The following is a 21,084-nucleotide window of genomic DNA, read 5'->3' on the forward strand; positions in this document are numbered from 1 at the left end:
AAATGTAAACAAGTCTAGAATAAACAAATAAGGCTGAAAGTTATGTGTGTGTGTGTGTGTGTACAGCGTGCGTGCGCGTCTGTGTGTTGTGTATGTTCATCACCATCAAAAACACTTGCTGGTAAGAAAATAATTGTTTGCATGCTAAAAAAATAATGCATATTTCTATATGAGTGTGTGTGTGTGTGTGTAAATTGAGATGTCAATTTCCCACACTGGACAGGGATCAGAAGAGAGTGGGAGCTCAGAGGAAGCAATGTCTGCTGGGAATTTAATCCCTGAGGAATCTCATCTGCTGTTCATCAGCCATCAATTACATCTGTGTACACACACACACACACACACACACACACACACACACACAGAGAGAGATGAAATTCACATACTCTAAACACTGGGGTTTTAAAATAGCTTTGGAAAGCAAATATTTTAACAACGTACAACGTTCTGCATTCGTTTATCACCTTAATCTTATGTCCCTTCCTCCTTAGAACTGATGCAGGGAATTTGATAGATTCAAATGAAAACAACCTAGAAACAAATAACCGTATTTCACCAGTGACCCTCCCTGTGTTCAGTCTCAACACTGAGCTGCCCTCCACATCTGTAAAGTTCAATAGGACCCAGAATGCATTCTTTCTCAAGCACATGGAGAAGGAGGGAGAGCGAAACAGAGAGAGGGGGGGGGGGGGCGAGAGTCATGCCTCAGACACTTGACTATTCCTTCATATGAACCCGGAGCAGACCCTCTATCGTAGAGCACCTCCAGGATGCACCACAGACGTCCAGCGGTTGATAACAGCCAACATGTGGGTTTCACCAACGCCCCTGGGGGTTGTAGCCGTGACAACCTACTGATGTTTGACGACTTTGGAGAGGAGAATTGTTGCACTGGACGATGCCTCGGGTAAGGAAGTCCTTCATTTCGATCCGCAAATATCAATTTCATTATCAGCATTGTAATGGAAAACTACAAATTAAACACTTTCTCAATTTTTTTTTATTATTATGTTCCATTATTAATAAAGACAAGGAACTGAAATGAAAGTAAGACATTAATACACGGTCTACGGAACATGAAATAAACAGCATGATCACTGAGATGACAGCTTTTATCTGAATGATCCGATGATCTCTGACAACTTTAAAAACGTAAAATCTCATTTTGATTTAACTGGTTAAAGAACTTTACATCAATATACTTTACTAACAAAATTGTATTAACCTGGATCAATAGATAAATGGGATAAATCTTGAGAGCGTGGACAAACTGACATTTCATCTCTAGTCATGTCCATTTTTAGATTTCTATCCAAAAACAGTGAAAGCAAAATTTCCAAAAGTAAACTGGGAAATACGGATGTCATTTTAACGGTGGCAGCCGATCGATCACCTGTGATGTTTCTAAGAGAAGCCAAACTATGTAATAGATGGTGTTGAATGTAAAATTGCACTTGTGGACATTATATACCGTGTCTCCTGTCCCTCTGGCATCTGCAGCAGCTCTGAGAGACAGCTCTTGGCTCGTCTCTGTGCCGTTAAAAGACGCCAGGCTCTCCGCGGCCCTGCCTACATGTTCTCTGCTCCATCAGTTAGCCTGTCGGAGGTCGAGCAGCGTTTCCTGGAGGCGGCTGAGTATGGTAACATACCAGAGGTGAGGCGCATGCTGCTATATGTGCCCAACTTAAACGTCAACGCTGTGGACTACATGGGCCAGAACGCACTGCAGCTGGCCGTAGCCAACGAACATCTGGAAGTGACAGAGCTGCTGTTGGGAAGGTTGGACATTTCCAGAGTTGGCGACGCACTGCTGTTAGCAATCAGTAAGATGTTTGCGTTTGTGAAAGTGTTTCAAATCTTGCTTGGGCCAAAAAGCTCCATTTAGATGTCAGAATAAAAAACATTGCTGTCCCGAGGTCAAATTACAAACAAATACTTTCAAATACTTTTGCACATAACACATCAATCCAGTTCTGCCATGAACTGGCGACTTGTCCAGGGTGTACCCCACCTTTCGGCCGCTGACTGCTGGGATAGGCTTCAGCACGACCCGCGACCTGGAAACAGACAAAGCGGTTCGGAAGATGAATTAATTAATATGAATTCAGTGCATCGAGAGAGAGACCGAAATAATATAAGAATATTAAGAAGACAAAAAGAAATCTACATACAAGCTGGAGCGTGCCTGTAAATTAGATCATATGTGAATAAGAGAGCTTTGAGTCCTTGTTTTATTAACAATAGTGTAATGAAGTCCATGTAACCTGCAAAATATGACTTGTGAACTAGCTAACGTTAAAAAGCACAACATGCATAAACTTTCTCAGGGGATTTATGTCCCATTTGAGGACCCAGATGAGACTAACAGCTTTACTTTGTGTGTGTGTGTGTGCGTGCGTGCGTGCTGAAGGTAAGGGTTATATTCGCATCACAGAGGCCCTGTTGTCTCACCCAGCATTCAGAGATGCCCGTCGTCTGACAGCAAGCCCCGCTCAAGCGGACCTGCTGGATGACTTCTACGCTTATGATGAGGATGGGACAAGGTGAGACATGATAAAAGGAGTTAATGTGTTAGAAAACACACAAAGAGCACACACATCTAAACATCTGTCACTACAACAGCATCCAGGCTCCTGAAAGAAGACATGTATGGAATGTAAACAACATTTTCTGTTCTATTGATGACTGTTTGTTGCTATGTGGTCTTTCTGATTTCTCCACAGGTTCTCTCACGATGTCACGCCACTGATCCTCGCGGCACATTGCCAGGAGTACGAGGTAGTTCACACTCTGCTGAGTAAAGGGGCTCGAATCGATCCCCCTCACGATTACTTCTGCGGCTGTGACTCCTGTAACTACCAGCAGAAGTTTGACTCCTTCAGTCACTCCAGATCCAGGATCAACGCCTACAGAGGACTGGCGAGTCCAGCTTACCTCTCCCTGTCCAACGAGGACCCGGTGCTGGCAGCCCTGGAGCTCAGCAATGAACTGGCCCTGTTGGCTGATATTGAGAAAGAATTTAAGGTGCAAACTTTATTAAACATCTTACATAATCAACGGCAGAAACACAGAAGCTAAAGAAACCATCTGAATCCAACCTTCCTCCTTCCTGCAGTTTATTTGTATTTAGAAAATCTCCTCCAGAAAAACAACAGGAAAATGATTTATGCACCTGATCCTTGAATCGGGTTGGGTTCTTTCCTTCGCCCATGCGACGTGTCATGTTTTGTCTTATTGCATTCGTAGCATGATTACTGCTGCCTGTCGAGCCAGTGCAAGGACTATGTGGTGGGCCTTCTGGATCTGTGTCGCAGCACCGAGGAGGTGGAGGCCATACTGAGTGGAGAAACGGACTCTGGCGAGCTCTACGATCTACCGGGTCGACCGTCCCTCACACGGCTGAAGTTAGCCATCAAGTACGAGCTCAAAAAGGTCAGGCAACCAAACTTCATCCTGAGGCCTAAAACAAACTGCGTGAAAACGGTTTCACATTGGAAAGGAAAAAATGTGCAATAAAAATAGCAATTCATCTTTTTGGTTCTTATGGCGAGACACAGATATAATAAGAAACTTGTAAATTAATGGGCCAAAATGTGAAAACCAACACAAACTACCCTAAAATATAAATGAGAAGTTCTTATATTCAGGATGTTCGATAGAAGCTTCAGCGTCAGACTGAACTCAGAGCTTTTGGCTTGAATTCTAAAATGTCTCCTGCAACAAGTAATAGATTAACTGAAAACTCATATCAGGACCGTTTGTGAATGAATTACGTGTGTATTCTTATAGCTATTTAAATAAAAAGGAAACCTCAAAATAAATAAGATTGGAAGAAGGCGGCAGCAGGATGAGACGCCTGTAGCTGTTACAATCTCATCATGCGGAATATCCCAGTCAGGCTTTCAGGTTTAAACGTTGCACAACTTTGAAATGTGTTGCTTTTTTGTCTTTGCGTATCATTCAAACCTTTTTTTGAGGCCATGCCTGTATTTGGACAGCGGACCTTTTACTGCTTGCTCACGCAGCAAAGGCCTTATCAATGCCTTGGCTTCAAACCGCTGTTCTCACTCACATCCCTGTAACCTGTGCCATGTCTGTTGCCTTCAGTTTGTGGCTCATCCTAACTGCCAGCAGCAGCTGCTGAGTATCTGGTATGAGAATCTCCCTGGGCTGAGACAACAAACCACTGCCATCAAGCTGCTGGTGGTGCTGGCGGTGGCGATAGGTCTGCCTGGACTCTCTCTGGCTTACTGGGTCGCTCCGTGCAGCAGAGTACGTCACGGGTGACGCTTGCACATATCACCAGCCGTTTAGTTCTCTGCAGGATGCTTTTCTCACCTCCTATCGTCTCATCCAGGTGGGAAGAGTGATGCGGAGCCCCTTCATGAAGTTTGTGGCCCACGCTTCATCCTTCACAATTTTTCTGGGTCTGCTGATATTGAATGCTGCCGACCGTTTTGCAGGTGCCTCAATATTGGCGAACATGACCCACCATCATCTCCCAGAGGGACCTCAACTCGACCCTCGTCTGCTTTACCGGACGACCACGACGCCCTTTACGTGGATGGAGATCCTCATTATTTCGTGGGTCATAGGTGGGTATGAGATGATCAAGACATGGGACTGTGTCCTCATTAACCACACGTCCATCTTGTGTATATCACCATGCGATTTGCTGTAGGGATGATTTGGGCCGAAGTAAAGGAGATCTGGAGTCAGGGCCCGGGGGAGTACCTGCTTGAACCGTGGAACTTCCTGGACTTTGGGATGCTGGCGATATTCCTGGCTTCCTTCAGCTGCCGCTTCTCCACTCTGAGACACGCTCACTTAGCCCAGTCCTACGTGCACTCGACCTACGCAACACTCGTTAATGTCACGCTGCCTCCCGACATACACTACTTTACATTGGGTGAGCATTTCTGCAACACACGCACTGACAAACAGGCAACCAGACTTCAAATACAATCGTTTAATTCATTTTCAAACAACAACTATACCGTAATTATAATATTTTGCTGAGAAATTTAATAACAACAGGCTAAAACTGGGTAATTTTAAACTGGGTAAAATTAGAAAATATCATCATAATAGTGTATTGTACTATATTATGACTTTTATGACAATCTGATGATGACTGGAAGATAGAAAAGGTAAAACCGTACCCAAGAGCAGAGAAATATCCCTTTAGAAAAATGTGTTTTTGCCTTTTCTCCTTGCCTGAAATCATAATGAGATGTGATCCAGTGGCTTTTCTTTTTTTTTAACAGTGTGTTCCGTGTGAAAAGATGACTGGTGTCTTAATGAAGCAAAACTAATAAAATAACAGTTCAGTTTTTCACAGTTTGTGAAAAAAAGGATGCTCTCTGTAAAAGATGACATTTAGTGAGCTGTTTCTTTGCAGCGCGTATCTACTGGCTGCCGTCGGACCCCCAGCTGGTGTCGGAGGGCCTGTATGCCATCGCGGTGGTGCTGAGCTTCTCTCGGATTGCTTACATCCTCCCAGCCAATGAGAGCTTCGGTCCTCTGCAGATCTCTTTAGGCAGGACCGTGAAGGACATCTTCAAGTTCATGGTCATCTTCATTTTGGTCTTTCTGGCATTCATGATTGGCATGTTCAATTTGTACTCCTACTACCTGGGGGCGAAGCAGAACGACGCCTTCACCACGTGAGTCAACGCACGCACACACACACACAGCTGTGCGTTAAAGATCACTGTAAACTGATTTTTCAAGCCATTGAAATATTCACATTCTTGTGATTTCTAAAGTTTCCATAAACCTACATGTTTTTTTTTTTTATCTGTAAAACAGTTTAATTTGGACTAATAAGAACTTAAGATTCTTGAACATCCAAACTTGCACATCAGTGTAAAAATTCGACCTTTGATACGTTCTGAAGATGGTCAGCAGCAATAAGCACTGAACGCTGTATGCTTTTGTTTTTCATCTGTTCTTTCTCCCTCAGAGCATCTTTATTGTCTCTGTTCTGATGATTAATGGTTTGTTTGAACCCAAAAATAACTTTAATCTCCCCCCCCCTCCCCCCCCACCGTCTGTGTGCCTCCATGCAGCCTGGAGGAAAGCTTCAAGACGTTATTCTGGGCTATCTTTGGACTGTCCGAGGTCAGGTCTGTCGTGATAAACAACGGACACAAATTTATAGAGAACATTGGTTACGTGCTGTATGGGGTTTACAACGTCACCATGGTGATCGTCCTGCTCAACATGCTCATTGCCATGATTAACAGTTCCTTCCAAGAGATTGAGGTTTGTCATCAAATAGTGAATCGTTATGTCTTCAGATACACACACACACACAAAATATGTGCAGCGGCTTATAAAAGCATACACTGTGACATTGAGCAGATCCTCTCTGCAGCTGAAATATTTTATATATTTATATTTTGACAGTAGAGGAGAAATGTAAAAATACTCTGTGAATGTGGGTTTTAAAATGAGACTAGTTCAAAAGCTAGATTTAAAACTAGGATTGACCTATAGTCATTTAGGGAGTTTAGCAAGTAGGCCGGCTGTAAATTATTTATAGAATGATCTCTATTTTATCTACAAACAAATGTGTTTCTTTTTTTTTTTTTTAGGAAAGTCTTATAGGCGACGTACTTTTAATAATCTTTGGATTTCCTTTGCTTTGTAAATGTTTAGTATTAGATTAGATGTGAACATTTTTGGTTGGTGTGGAATTTCTTTTTTAAAGCCTCTGCTAACAAAATAAGCTAAAAATATGCTGCTATCACTGTCTGGAGCAGCCACTACCAAGATTATGTTGTTGTTTTTTTAAATACCTTTTTCAAATCTATAGTATGCAATAATTAAAGGATAATTAGATTAACTTAAAAGTTGCTAAAAGTTCAGCTCCCTTTTTAGTTGCTTCCCTCCTTTCTTTAGGATGATGCTGATGTTGAGTGGAAGTTTGCTCGGGCCAGACTGTGGTTCTCCTATTTTGAGGAGGGACGGACTCTCCCAGTGCCCTTTAACCTGGTCCCCAGTCCAAAATCTATGCTGGGATTGGCTACAGGCATCAAGGCCCTGGTCCTGCAGTATGTGATAAGACACAGTGAGAGGGCGACTGGGACACAGCTCCATCAGGTGTGAGGCGATATGGATTTACATTTATATTATACATGCATGTGTAGACACTGTATTTGTATGTTCTCAGACTGAACTGATCATTAAACCACTATACTCAGTGGCTTCTGAGCACCTCCCAGTGGTTTTACTGCTGCAACACAATAAAGAACACATTTCTATATTAATCTTTCAGCTTGGAGAAGACAAAAATTCTGCTTTATTTGGTGTTTCTAAAAGCCAAACCAGATATCAGGTATGCATTCGCATATTTCTGTACCTGTTTTTTGATGCATGTATTGTTTCAAATTTAAATAACAGCCTTTATAGAATTTATTTTCATACACATGACAAATGAGAAGTGTCCAGTGGGACTATTCTATTACAACTGATCTTTACTTATCGTAGTAATGAGTACTGTTGGTTGCAGAAGATCATGAAGCGACTCATAAAGCGCTACATCATCAAAGCCCAAGCAGACAAAGAGAGTGACGAGATCACTGAAGGTAACAATCAATAGAACGACACCAAACGTTTAGAAATGCTATAAACATTTTTTCCAGGAGACACTAATTTTCTGTTTGGGATTGTGCATTTGTTCAGGTGAGCTGAAGGAGATCAAGCAGGACATATCGAGTCTGAGATACGAGCTGCTAGAGGAGAAAGCGCAGAACAAGGAGACGCTGGATGGACTGCTAAGGAGGCTGGGACAGATCAGTACGTCGTCATAGTAACACTGCTAATCACCCCAACCTGCAGATAAAAGTGTACAGCTCAGAATATGAAGTGGCTGAATGAAGATATACTTTAGTAAAAAGCACCAGTGTAAGGGAATGTAATTTTCCTATTATGTGATTACATGTCATTTATATTTATGTTTTACAGTGTTGAATTAATGTGAAATATTAATAAAGAATCCAAAGAATGTTCATTAATTTTCTTCCACTTCTCCGGTTCTCCGGTAGGGGAAGCTCATTTCAGCCATTTATGACTTATTTTGTTCTTTAAGTCATTGCCCAAAGCTCGACCTTTGTCTTGGCTCGTTCTAAAACTCCAAAAAATATTTACGCTTTTCAATATGCATCATTATTAGTTTAATTTGGACAAAAAAACATTTATAAACATGGATTCACATGTTATAACATTTAGTCATACGAGTACAGGAATGTGCACCTTACTTTAACAATGCTAATAAACAGCACTTGCAGTTGGAATACGAAGCGTCATTGAATAAACTAGACTGCTTAGCATGGTGACGTGAGGTCTAATGGATATTGCTAATCAAAGCAAAGTGCTAAAAATACATGATGAAAAAGTCTAAATACTAAGCACAATGAATCTGCATGTTTTTACACGAGGATTCATCTTGTCTGCAGTTTGTAAGGAAATAATTTACCTGAAAAGCATGACAATAGAAAGAAAACATGTTGGCAGGTTTCAACCTCAGTCCTTGAGTTCATACTGTTCCAAGTATCACTGGAAAGAATGTTAACAATATGATACTTTAAAAAAACACATAAATTAACCAGTACCAATGAACACAAACATAAAAGAGGAGCTGAGCGCATAAATGAAGTGAAAACCGAGGAAAAGGCTAACGTCTGCTGTAATCATGAAGAGCAAAAAAGAAGACTCAACTGGACTTGTTCAAGTTAGATTGAAGACGTTTCACTTCTCATCCAAGAGGCTTCCTCAGTGGGGCAGAAAACAAAGAAACAAAGAAGGGACCGAAACCATCAAGGCAATCAGACCCCATAGGAGAATTAGCATTTCCTTTATGAATGCTAATTCTCCCCGGCAGTCACGAAACCTGACCCCTGATTAACTAAGGGGGGGATGACTGAGAACCTACGGTACAGACATTTACTGTAATATCAGCTGGTTAATAATATGGTTTGCATACAGTAGACAGATATACATACAGTACATAATCATCCATACCCAGCCCCAGTAGTTTAGTAATAACAGTCACAGTTACATAGTAAATATAGTATTATTAATCAGCAGCACAGAGTATTACTGCATTACTCTACTGCAGATGCCTAAAATCAAAGTTAGATCTTTGTGTTTTCAGTGCTGTGGAGATGACATCATCAGATCTGTCACATGTATATGATGTAGTTTTCAGGTATGAGGCCTGTTCTGCCCTTGTACGTCGCCTGAAGCCAACCTGGTTCCACAGATGGGTACACTGCACAAATAAAGTCAGCAGGTCAACACGGGGCCCTTGACATGCGTACTTGAAATCGGCTTCACAGACACGGAATTTCTTCCTCATCACGTTAGGATAGCACAGATTTACTGCAAACTCTACACACAATCATTTTGTGTGAAACGAAAGAAATAAAAATGTACACAAAGTTACTGAAAAGGAATGATTAAAGGTAATAATTGACGTGCAGTCCTGATGTAAGTCAACAGCGTATTTGAAGAGGCACTACACAGACAAAAATATGCTTTACATGAAGAATGATCATATGATGAATACACACACACAGTTTTACAATATGGCAGTATATATATTTATACCCAGCTATGTGCATATGAAAATGCATTCACACTCACACTTACGGGCAATTCAGTGTAACCAATTCACCTAATTTGCATGTTTTTGTCGGTGGGAGGAAGCCAGACAACCCGGAGAGAACCCACGCAGACACGGGGATAACATGCAACCTGTGACCTTCTTGCTGTGAGGCAACAGCGCTACCCACTGTCCCGCCTATGTCAGGTGTAAATGCGGCCAAAGGTCCCACAGCAAATGAATGTGCTCTTACCGTTTGATAACAGCGCCCCCTGTGGAAAACTGAGCTCATGGCTGTGCTCTGCCTCACAGGCGTACAGGGCTTTAGCTTCCCTAAGAGGAAAAAAAACCCAAATCATTAACGGCAAAGGGGCTGTTGTTTAGAAAGATTGCGTAACAGTGAACCTCAAAATCAACTCACTTTCCAGGAGAACATATGTCTAATGCAGAGGAGAAAACAGAGCTCTCACGCTGCCGTAGTCTGGCTGAAAATCTGCAAGACCAAAACACGAATGAGAAGAGAGACAAGGTCAGTGTGGCGTATAACGTTTCAGCAGAAATGATCTGGTGGCTTTCAGCTCTCAGCATTCAGGAGAAGGTAAAGCGCTATCAGGCTTAGAAGCTAAAATCACACACTCACACTGATCCTGGCTTCTGATAACCGTTGCTGGATATTGCGGCTGCAGAGGGTTTGATTGTCACATCGGAACCACTGCGGTTGTGCGTTTTACGGGCATGTGTTTCCACTTGCGGGTCCAGCGACATGAGGCTATGGACGGATCCGTGACAGCTTTTGTAATCTGGTTGGGAACAAAATGAAGTCAGACCCAAACAAGGGAGACATTTTTCACAATGTCATCACAACCTTTCCTAAACCATTTGCTCACCTTCAGAAATATGCAGGGATGTGAGAGAGGAAGAAGCAGAGAGCCGGTAGGGGAATAATGAGGAGGAGGAAGAAGAGGAGGAGGAGCCAATCCTGATAGTCTTTCGTTTTTGTTGAGAAGGAGAGTTAGAATCGACCTCTCTGGATTCTGCGACATCTTTATGCTCCTCTGAAGGAGCGCTCCTCAGAGAGGAGACGGACGACACCCTCTGAATCGGCTGACCCTCCTTGAGAGTGGAGGCGCTCTCCACTGAGGAGCGTCGGCCGGACCTGGACAAGGAGGTTACAGAGGGAGATCTTAACTCCTTTAGGGACAGCAGAGAGGCAGCTGAGTTTCCTTTGCCGGGGAGAGTCCTCTCTGCAGAGAGAGTGGAGGTGGAGGAGGACACAGAGGCGGCGGCCTGCTGGGATGATGTCCAGGAAGAGGAAGCCGTGAGGTTTGGGGAAGCGGCTGTGCCTGTAGGCTGATCCTGATCACTCCCATTTGAGGAGTTGTGGGATGGAGAGATAGAAGAAGCCGCAGAAGGAGAGAGCGGCGCTGTGGAGGACAAACTGGACTCGGCGATGGGAGAGGACGGAGGAGAAGTCTGAGACAAGCCGTTCTTTTCAGAGGAGTGCGAGGACAGAGACTCCTGGCTGCCCATCGGAGTCGTGCTGGGGCTGCTGCTGAACGTGTCACCTGAAGGGAGAGATGGAAGCAGGTAGCATAGTATAAACCAATCAGGTGCCTGCAGCAGATTACACAATACTTCCCCTTCAAGGTCACGCTTCCCAACTCTTTCAAGATGGGAATAGTTTTCTCTCCAAGGTGAGAAATAAATGCTCATAACAGATGACGTGTTATTCCTAACAATTGTAACATGACTGTTCATATGATCCAAGCTGAACGACACATTTTAACACTCACTCAGTATCGTTACAACAGGAAGAAGGTGGCAGCATCAAGCGGAGCGTTTCAGCGACTGCTGAGCGTTTTGAGGGAAAGCCCGTGAACTCACTTTATGATACAGTTAAGCTTTTCCCAAAGTGTGCACTTATGAGTCTTACTGTGATTCGTTTTTTAGCAATAAGATTGCAGCTATAGTCAAAACACATCCTGCTCCATGCTAGCACATAGTCAAAGTTCATCTAAAAAAACAAATGCAACTCGCAGGTGAAGCTTTCATGTAAATGTCGTAAAATAATATTAATCACAGAACATAAAGTCGAGGTGAGTTACAGAGCGACTCACTGTCGTTGTCTGCTAAGCAGAGAGCAGGAGGGTAGAGACGAGGCTTCCTCTTTCCAGACGACAGACAGATGGCCTTGCTCCTCCGAGGAGCCGCCCGAGACGACTGAGCCGGTGGCAACGGCACCGACAAGTCTGGGGCCTCACCGAATATCTGGCAGGAACACGCAAGGCACGTCTGCTAGGAGTACTTACGTTTATATACGTGTGTGTATGTGAGCTTACCTTGGGGTGATTTTCAATGATAATCTCCACCACAATGTTCTGAAACTTGATGTTCATCATGGCAGCCACTGTCTCCTCCTGAGACCGCATCAGCGTGGGCCCAAAGATCATGCCAAGGTTGGACACAGTCATCAGGTTCTGATCACTGTGAGAAGACACCCTGCAGGGCCCCAAAAACGCACATTTCAAGGTAAATAACATACCGACGCACTAAGCTGTGCTGAAATTCTTACGGTACATAAGAAGGTAAAGTAAACGGCCGATGGGTTCATGTGTACAAACTTGTGAAGGTGGTTCGTTAAGAGATCCAACAGCGCTCTGTTTTTCTCTGGCAGTTTGTGAACAAGAGCGTGAATGGCTCTCACTCTGTACTTCTGATCGTCGTACTCTGTGGAGTACACAGGTATTAGTACTGAGAAGGTGAGATTCTGTGCTTCTGTCCTTTCTTTGATGGATCTTACTTGCTGCCTTGAGAAACTCTTTATGCAGTCTGTAGGTGAGCAACGGCTCTGCTAGGCACCTGCAAGCGCATGAAACAAATCACAGATTCATGACTCCTGAGTGACATTTAAAATATGCTAAATACTATAGATTACCTGAAATAATTTTTTAGCCCACTGGTAATAGTCTTCGTATCCCAGCAGTCTCCATCCAGCTGCATGTTAACGGGAGCTGTGGATGCTTCAGGAAAGGAGATAATAAATGTTTTACCCGCAAGGATGGATTTATAAATACACTAGAATAATCTTCCCTGTGTAGAAACATAACAGCAAACACAAGAAGGATGTAATTTCCTTACAGAAGACACTAGTCATTAACCGTTGCACTTTGGAGTTGACGCCTCCTGTCCTGTACAGTCCCGGGTTATTAAGACCTGGGAACACACGGAGACATGCTTTAACTAACATCAGTTACAGTTATGTCTCTCTAATGAACAGGAGGAAGAGTAATACCTCTCGTTTCAACCAGCTCGATACACCTCTTCACAAAGCTGAGGCCGGCCTGGTTCAGAAATGCTGTACACGAGACACTCAGTTATAATGACATAACTACATTTGTGAAGCAATGCAAAGACATAATTATAGGTGCTGATAAATACAAAATACTACAAAATAAAATACGTACTCTCCTCCTTTTTACTGAGCAGAGAAGGCAGGGTGTAGATCTGAAAAAGAGACAATTGATGCTTTAGAACCAAATTTCAAACTTACAAGGTTTAAGTCCCATAATAATACACACGATAATGTTGAATTCACGATAATATTTGCAGGTTGGCTATTGTTGCTTTATTTTTTTTTTAATGGTGGATATACTCATACAGGTTCTTTTCCGTCCATCGCCTCCATCCACAGCCGCCTGTTGGCCTCAGAGAGCGCCTGCAGGGTGATGACACCATGTCTGCAGAGAGAGAGAGATCATTTTAGTTCAGCACAATCCATCGGGAGAGACACCTCCTTTTATTCTGTTTGAGTAGCTTTTCAATCATTCTGGACGGGGAGTTTCGAGCCTCACACCTTAAAAAGGCATCCAGTTGCTTTAGAGTCAACAAATATTCATTCATGTTTTACCTACACACCACCTCACAGCCGTCGCTCCCCTCTCACCTCTCCACCACCTCAATGTCGAAGCAGAAGCGTTTGTCAATTGAATCCCTCTTCCTCCTGACACAAGAGCGCAGCCGGAACATCTCCGCAGCACCATTCAGCACACTGTTCTACGAAGGGATAGATGCATTTGGGAATGTGAGTTAATATGTGGCCTTCTTGTAAGGACTCTCAAAATGTCTGCATTTTGACATAATGAAAGGAAGATTTCAATTTTACTTTGTCAACCAACTCAATAACAAAGCAAAGCCCCTGCACGAGATTCTATGTGACTCCTATTTTCATTGTATCTTTTGATGTTAGCACACAAACAAATGGCGTTCTGGACGGTCCTCAGCAGCGATGGAGCACATTGTGATCGTCTGTAAATCTGCAGATACATTAAACAAACATTCGTTTGCTAGCAGCTCACCTGCTTGCTAGCTGCTCTGGATTCTGTGCTGCTCATTGTGAACATCTTGGAGCTTTTTTGGTAAGTGCAGTAGTATCTGGTCCACACGCTGCCCAGCGGACCTGCAACACAGACATACGCAGAGCTTTAGCAACATTCTGTCACCTCATTTTCTTTATAGCAAAAGCAAGAAAATACGATTTGATGCATCTCACGTTTCTCCTGTATGTAGAGATATCCCTCCATCGTGAAGCAACTGGGGGCTTTGAAATCTTCCTCTGCAGACCGGATCCTCTTCATCAGCCTTTCCACCTCAGCACGAGTACTTTCAAAATTATTCCGTGCCTTATCGAAAAAACAAACACAAGGACCTGAATTGAAGGGACGCTGTTTATAAGAGCCAGGGAAGGTGTCTGAATCCATCTGAGTCATTACATGGCCGTTGTTTTTTACTACTGACCCAAGTTGCATCATTTACAAACAGTCTGAAGTCTTAAGGCAATAAAAAGTGAGTCTGTGCTGGAGCCTGGACCGGACTAAAAGTAGGTCACTTGATATGTTTCAACATGCAGGGAGTCTGCTAAGGACAGACACTCTATTCTACAACAGGTCATTTCACATGCATTCAAACTTGACTTTATATCACTGGATTAAGAAGCAGGCAGCCCGGATGAAACAAACATCTTACAAGTTACATCAGCTCCAGATATGCAGTAAATAAATACACTTACATTCTGCAAGTTAAACTGAAGTTGTTGCTTGTAGGGTTCGAACTCGCTGGCCAGCTCGTAGCCCTCGTGGTAAAACGTAAACAAGCCCTGTAGAAAGGCTAATAGCTGAAGAGCGCAGGGAGAAATCAGCAAGAAAAATATTAGCTGGATGCTTGACAACGGGATTACAAAGAAATCATTTTTCTGTCATATCAATAAAAAATAGCCTCTAAAAGAGAAAAACAACAACAACAACAACCCAGAACTCTGTGTGCTGTTTGGGTTGGTTGCTCTTGTTTACTTTACAACAAAGGGTTTCCCTCCTTGTCAGGCGGAAGAGATATCCATACGGGAAGTGCAGCTAAAGCAACAGGAAGAGGGCTTGACTGATATCTATCATTAAAACAGTTTTATCCCAAGAAAGACATGTGTGATTTTCAGGACCTGGCTCAGATCAACTTCTATCGACATTCAGGCAACTTGTAATAAGTCGTTTGGCAGCAAATAGGACGAAATGTTTACGTCACTGTTTACAAAACAAGTTCAACAGCTGTGTTTTCCTGTATGGAAACGTGGCGTACCGGTGACGGATCGAAGCCTCGCAGTCTCAACACTGATTTTAACTTCCATGTTACAAATGAGTATCCTGACATTAAAATACTCAGCTGAATACTGTAAACATGATCATAATGTATCAGTGTGAACTCACCGGCTCCACAAATTCAAACTTCTTCCTCTCCTGGACCTCCTGGATCTTGAAGACATACTGTAGTGATGCGTCATAAAACACCTGTCTGTCTTTACTCATCTGTGAATCAACCTGCATCAAAAATATTCATAACATGAATGCAGTACTTTATGCAATGTGGCCAATGTGGGAGGAACACAGTGTGCATTTTCATGTATCTGATAGTTTACCTCATGCAGGTGTGAATCCTTCTTTTTGGACGACAGGCTAAGGTGTTTCTCCAGAAGAGAGTAGTACCTCTCTGTCTCCTTGTAGAACTGCTTTTTTTCCTCCTGAGGAAAACACATAAATGTGAGCAATAAATGAGAGCCAACCTGTAAGAAGTTTTATACCTCCTAAGAAAAACCTTTAAATTTACATTTGGTCAAATTTCAAAAAGTCACATTTTCACTCAAAGGTATCTCAAGCTCGTAATGAAGTACTACACAGTATTATTACTACATAACTATGACTTTTCAGGCACTATTCAAGTTCAGAAAGTATTGAAGTCCACTATTGTCCACATAGTACAGTGGAATCCGGTACAAAGCATTGGTACCTTTAATATATATTGTATATATTTATCTATTCAGCAATTGTTAAGGTTTTTAATTCTCATTCTCAGATGCTAAACTTGAATGGGAATACTAATGTTAAACAGACTTCCTTGAGCTGCTAAAAATACCAAAATGCCGCAGATCTGCCATGGATTGTGGACAGTACACCATCTGTTTATGACCTTTCAGACATCTTGAGCGCTATGAGGAAGTTCAATGGGACCATTAATAATCCAAATTCGAAAAATGCTGCTCAAAACAGCTATTTGCCAAAACAGCTGCTGCTCAAAACTCTTCCTTACTCGATCTCATCACCGTGTGATTGAGCACGCACCGATTACACACTCCTGCTACATTCTACAGGCTGTAGAGTTCAAATTCAACAAGCTGTGAACAATTGCATCTCTTTTATTAGAAAATAAAGCTGCTGCATGAGCTGCATCTTCAATCTGAGAGACAACGGCGAATGATCAAATGTAAGACAGCTGCTGAAACCAGACACCAGAAACACTTTGTGTTTACGCTGCCTCGCTGAGTTCAACCGTCTCTCTGCCAGCGACGTCCTCCGGGTCTCTGCTAAGCGTCCGTTCCCACGACCTTGTTACTAGCACCGGACCGTGATCTATGATCTATCTTACTAATTGGATTCTCTGGCCACTCACTGCACTGATTAAGACCTGACTGGGCAGGATGATCCGTCTGATCATCACCGACGACGAGAGATAACTAATGGATGAAAATAAACTAAAAGCCTGAGCAGAGAGCGCATGATGTTTTGTGATTCTTCATGTATAAAGTAAATAAATGAAACTACTTGGCTGCAGGAATACCTTAACAGCTCCTATCTGCTCCTTACGAAATCTCTCAAGCGGTGAGATCAACACGTCATCGGCGTTCTGGATCTAAGAGGAAGAAACCCAGAAGTTAGATCAGTGTGTCAAAACGGTGCATACCAAGACCATGATATAACTATGAAAGAATAAAAGAAGGCAAACGCTCAGTCATTGTTTGATGATGGGTGTGGCTTAAATTTGTTTTGTAAAAACAAATCCCTTTTGAGCGAGAACACGATTTATAGAATATGTTTGCATTTCCTCCTGAAATGAAAGAGTCATATTACCCAATATTTGAAATGAAAACAATAATTTAAGACAATTACTTCACTTCACAAACGAGCAGAGGTTTATTCTGTCTTACGTTTTATTTTACTAACTGAAAACTACAGTTTTGAAACTGTAATTAGACAGCGTGGCACACTGAGTTAAATGCTAACGTGCTTTTGTTAAGACAATATCATTTTCTAAATTCCCCATTTTAGTTTTTAAATAAGAGCAGGGCAAGATTTTGTAATGAACAGCATAAAGCTGTGACATAAATATTATTCCTTCCTAAGTATTAGACAAATTAAATAAATATCAAATGAAGGTTCCACATGAAAGTAGTAAGGAAAGTCAGAAATCATCCTGTGGGGCTGACGTGTAAACCTTTTTTTTGGTCTAATGTTATAATAATTGTACTTTAAACAGCTTCCCAGCTCTGCATCCAGACCATAATCTCACTCAATATATGGGATGAACAGACAGAAAGGTAAAGGCACAGCGACAGTCCCTTCAGGTCGAACAGACAGGCATTTCCCTTTTGCTGGAATTGCACTTTAACTCTGATTGATGGTATTTTTAAAGGATCAGAGCCATCAGCAGTGGGAAAGGATAAAGTTAAGATGCACACACACACACACACGCACACACACACACACACACACAGGACCCTTTTATGGACTTTCCCATGCAGTCGGCGCTTTGCTCACAGTCTCACAGGGGAATTGCCAGAATAGGTTCCACATGCTTTCTCTGTAACCACACCATGCCTATGCACACGCACGCACGCACGCACGCACACACACACACACACACCCACCCACCCACACAGGGATATTTATTAAGTAGTGTACCATGCATTGCATGTGCACAGAGGTTTGTCTACAGTGTGCAGCCAGACTCCAGTCCCTCCCACATGAAGGCCTCTGCTTCAGGGTTTGTTAATCCAAGTTTTGCTTCTGATTTCAAGTGAACTGAATCGCTGCGACTGACACAAAGATTTCACAGGAAATGTGTGAATCGGGCTCGTGACATCGTCACTGTGGAAACTGTTGCTGGCAACATTGGTTTCGAATACGTTTTTGGTATAAGGAAATATTGTGATTAGCGTTGTTGATCAGAGAAAGATAATCAAGTATATAAATCTTAATCTGCTTATTTTAAGCAGTGAAGGACAGGACGTAGGCAAAATGAAAGAAAATTGATACAGTAGAATAAAAAGAAAACGTTTTTTTCCTTTTAAATAGATAAAAACATCTACAAAATAGGTTTAAAATAAATAAATAGGTTTTAAACACACACAAACATTTTCTCACCAGTCTCTTTCTCTCCTCCTCCATGGTGCTCAACAGCTGAGAAAACTCCTTCAAGGACTGAGCTGTAAAATAAGTCACATTTTACTGTCTAATTTAACGCACAATCTACTTTTCTAGATTGACAGGGAACTCTTCATCTCACCAATACTAATTTCATCGTCAGTCTCAGCATCTCCAATACATTCAAACTGGAACTCCTGTAAAGACTGAGAGAACCGCTGCACGGCAAGAGAAAGGCCTGAGAGAGAGGGAGAGGGGGGGGGGGGTTAACAGTAACACATGTTATAATATCATAGTTATATTGTCGTAACAGTATTCTGTGGCAGCTCTCTAGGCGTCTACAGACAGCAGTTCAGTTTATGTGAACGGCAATGCCGCAGGGATTGACTCGAACCAACAGGTGAGCCGAGGAAGCCTGGTCGCCCGCAAGGCATAGGTGTGTCTGCGCTTTAGCCTGAGTTTCATTAGCGCTAACGCTTTGAGCATCCGCTAAACTGCACAGCGCTGCCAGGAAAGTATGTGCGTGAAACAAAGTAAACCTGAGCCAACACAAAGTGCTATTTTTAAATAGGTTTATTTAATTGGGGAGAAAGTATCTGCCCCCCCCCCCCCCCCCCCCCCGTAGAATCTAAATCCAAACAATTTGAAAATGCATTGACAACTGGATACATTCAAACCTGATGTCTGTCCTTTAACTCGTCAATCAAAGGTTTTTAGGTGAATAGTCTATGGCCTGGTGAAGCAAGCAAAAAGAACAAGCATGGAGGCAGCGGTGAAATATTATGTGGACGTTTTTTGCTGATTCGGGGCAAAGACAACTTGCTGAAATTGAAGTGAAACTTGAATTCTGCTCAGTCTCGTGCCTCTAAACTGAAGCCAAACTGAGTCGGTCATGCAGTAAGACGACGTCTCAAACCTTAAGAGTCCGTCTAAATGGTTCAAAAAGAATAAAACGTCGTTTTTAGAGTGGCCTGTGTAAAGTCTGGACCGAGAACCACATTGAGATGCTGTGAGAGGACCTGAAAAGAAGATTTGTGACAGAGATTGACGTTCATACCTGAAGCTGTGGCTGCCGGAAAGTTCAGGGGGCAAATACCATATACTGGTGATTTGAGTATGAGATAACCTTTGAGCCTTATTAAATAAAACTATGTACAACTCAGATTCTGTCTTTATTAGGGCTGCCTAAGTGTTCCAGTTGTGTTTCGTAGACCTGACACACTTTAGAATGGGAAACGCACAAATGAAAATCAATCAGAAGTGGGTGAGGATTTGGAAAAAGGGGCTATAACAGTGTAACACAACGCAACATAACCTTTATAAGCTATGAACACCGGGTCTGGTACACATTATGGCCTTGGGCTGTTCTGCGTTATCGGGCTAGCAGACCGTGCAACTGGTGGATTCTCCGTCCTCAATCACGCGTTTATACCCCAAAAAAAACAAGTTACTATCGAGCGTTTACTTACTTTTAAGAGCAGACACGAGCATGTTTCCATCTTTGATGAGCTCTTTGATGAAGCTGTTGGTGCGCTCCAGCTCGATCTCATGGCATTGTAGTCTCTCTCTGAAATCCGGACTGTCAAGGAAAGAGTCACTAAACTCCAGCGTCGGCAGACCCATCGATAAATTAATAAAGTCCCCGGACTATGGTGATAATTAAAGCACGACGCGCCGCCGTTCCTCGGTGAGATTTGAGAGAGGGAAGCAGTGCGTTCGTAGAAACTTGCTCGGGACTGTCTCCCAAGCTCCCTTGTTTCATGCCTTTCTCGCTTCTTTCCCCCCCCCCAGAACTTCCGGACACTACAACGGAGCGGTTTCTGCTAGCTAGACACTTTAAGCTCTGCTTCACACGACGGGCTAGTCTGTGCCGCTTCTCTCGCCTGTTTATTCAAAAAGGACGTCGCCTTGATTTATTGGCGTCTTTTTTTTTTTAGTTGGTTAAAAACAAACAAAGAAACAAAGCAAGGGAAGTCGCAGGAAAAAAGCAGCAGCTCTCAATTCGGCCTATCAAAGCTATCGGCTAATCATTAGCTGCTAATTCCGTCAACACACGGCTATGAATGAAGGCTGCCTTGTTACTATGGGAACGAAGAGACTCCTGTTGGAATCGAAGCTAAGCTATCTAAAAAGAGCGAGTTTTAATGCTGTACTTTAATTTGAAAACACTAATTTCTATAAACTTTAGGCAACGAAAGAGTTTGAAATTAAATTGTGTCACCGTAGGAATGCATAGTGCTCACACTATTGCTGTTCTCTTTCTTTGAAATGATTGAAATTAATAAAATCATTTCAAATTAATTAGGAAAAAAATACAGATTGCTTTTCGATAAGCCAAAGGTTTATAATAATAATAATAATTGTGATTTTTTTTTGTATTGAATTCCCAATTCTGTCACAAAAAAAACAACAAGTTATCAAATGTAAAGTTGTAAAGTAATCTTTATTGTTTTCCTTTTATCCTGTGTATTAATCTTTATGCTCATAAAAAAAGATGAATACATAATATTTTCAGTTTACAGAACTTTCTTACTGTGAGACAGCAATCAGTGCCATCCACTTTACCACTGTGCCATGTCTGAACTATAGGTTTTAAGGTACACATTATTTCTTAAAATTATATTAAAGGAGCTTTTATATTAGGTCAGAATTATCACATACAATGTTGAAAATATACAAACACAACACTGAAAGAAATAAGGCTAAAATTTTGTCAGATACATACTTAGGCTA

At 42.3% G+C, this 21,084-nt stretch overlaps 2 protein-coding genes across 3 annotated transcripts; one reads left to right on the plus strand and one right to left on the minus strand.

Annotated features, from left to right (window-relative positions):
* Positions 1 to 770: 770 nt before the first annotated feature.
* On the plus strand, positions 771 to 8,002 carry trpc6a (transient receptor potential cation channel, subfamily C, member 6a). Its single transcript, XM_068744111.1, has 14 exons — positions 771 to 907; positions 1,501 to 1,823; positions 2,411 to 2,543; positions 2,724 to 3,024; positions 3,247 to 3,432; positions 4,108 to 4,272; positions 4,358 to 4,595; positions 4,682 to 4,909; positions 5,402 to 5,666; positions 6,072 to 6,267; positions 6,907 to 7,107; positions 7,283 to 7,342; positions 7,517 to 7,592; positions 7,690 to 8,002. Exons 1-14 carry the CDS (start codon positions 771 to 773, stop codon positions 7,815 to 7,817), a joined length of 2,637 nt encoding a protein of 878 aa, XP_068600212.1. The 3' UTR covers positions 7,818 to 8,002.
* A 160-nt stretch (positions 8,003 to 8,162) lies between these two features.
* Positions 8,163 to 19,974, minus strand: LOC137899996 (rho GTPase-activating protein 42-like). 2 transcript variants are annotated; one of them, XM_068744034.1, is made up of 25 exons: positions 19,821 to 19,974; positions 18,494 to 18,589; positions 18,352 to 18,413; positions 16,769 to 16,840; positions 15,573 to 15,674; positions 15,364 to 15,474; positions 14,676 to 14,780; positions 14,160 to 14,289; positions 13,966 to 14,066; positions 13,554 to 13,663; positions 13,269 to 13,347; positions 13,075 to 13,114; positions 12,903 to 12,965; positions 12,749 to 12,823; positions 12,546 to 12,630; positions 12,411 to 12,469; positions 12,232 to 12,337; positions 11,950 to 12,109; positions 11,728 to 11,878; positions 10,748 to 11,175; positions 10,498 to 10,714; positions 10,251 to 10,410; positions 10,032 to 10,103; positions 9,864 to 9,943; positions 8,163 to 9,277 (listed from the first exon to the last, which is right to left on the minus strand). In XM_068744034.1, exons 1-25 carry the CDS (start codon positions 19,972 to 19,974, stop codon positions 9,189 to 9,191), a joined length of 2,907 nt encoding a protein of 968 aa, XP_068600135.1. In that variant the 3' UTR covers positions 8,163 to 9,188. The 2 variants fall into 2 exon arrangements, with proteins under 2 accessions (XP_068600135.1, XP_068600134.1); XM_068744033.1 differs by having other exon boundaries at positions 10,498 to 11,175.
* Between the last annotated feature and the right edge of the window lie 1,110 nt (positions 19,975 to 21,084).

Source organism: Brachionichthys hirsutus, chromosome 10 (genome assembly GCF_040956055.1).
Source record: "Brachionichthys hirsutus isolate HB-005 chromosome 10, CSIRO-AGI_Bhir_v1, whole genome shotgun sequence".
Classification (NCBI taxonomy): domain Eukaryota; kingdom Metazoa; phylum Chordata; class Actinopteri; order Lophiiformes; family Brachionichthyidae; genus Brachionichthys; species Brachionichthys hirsutus.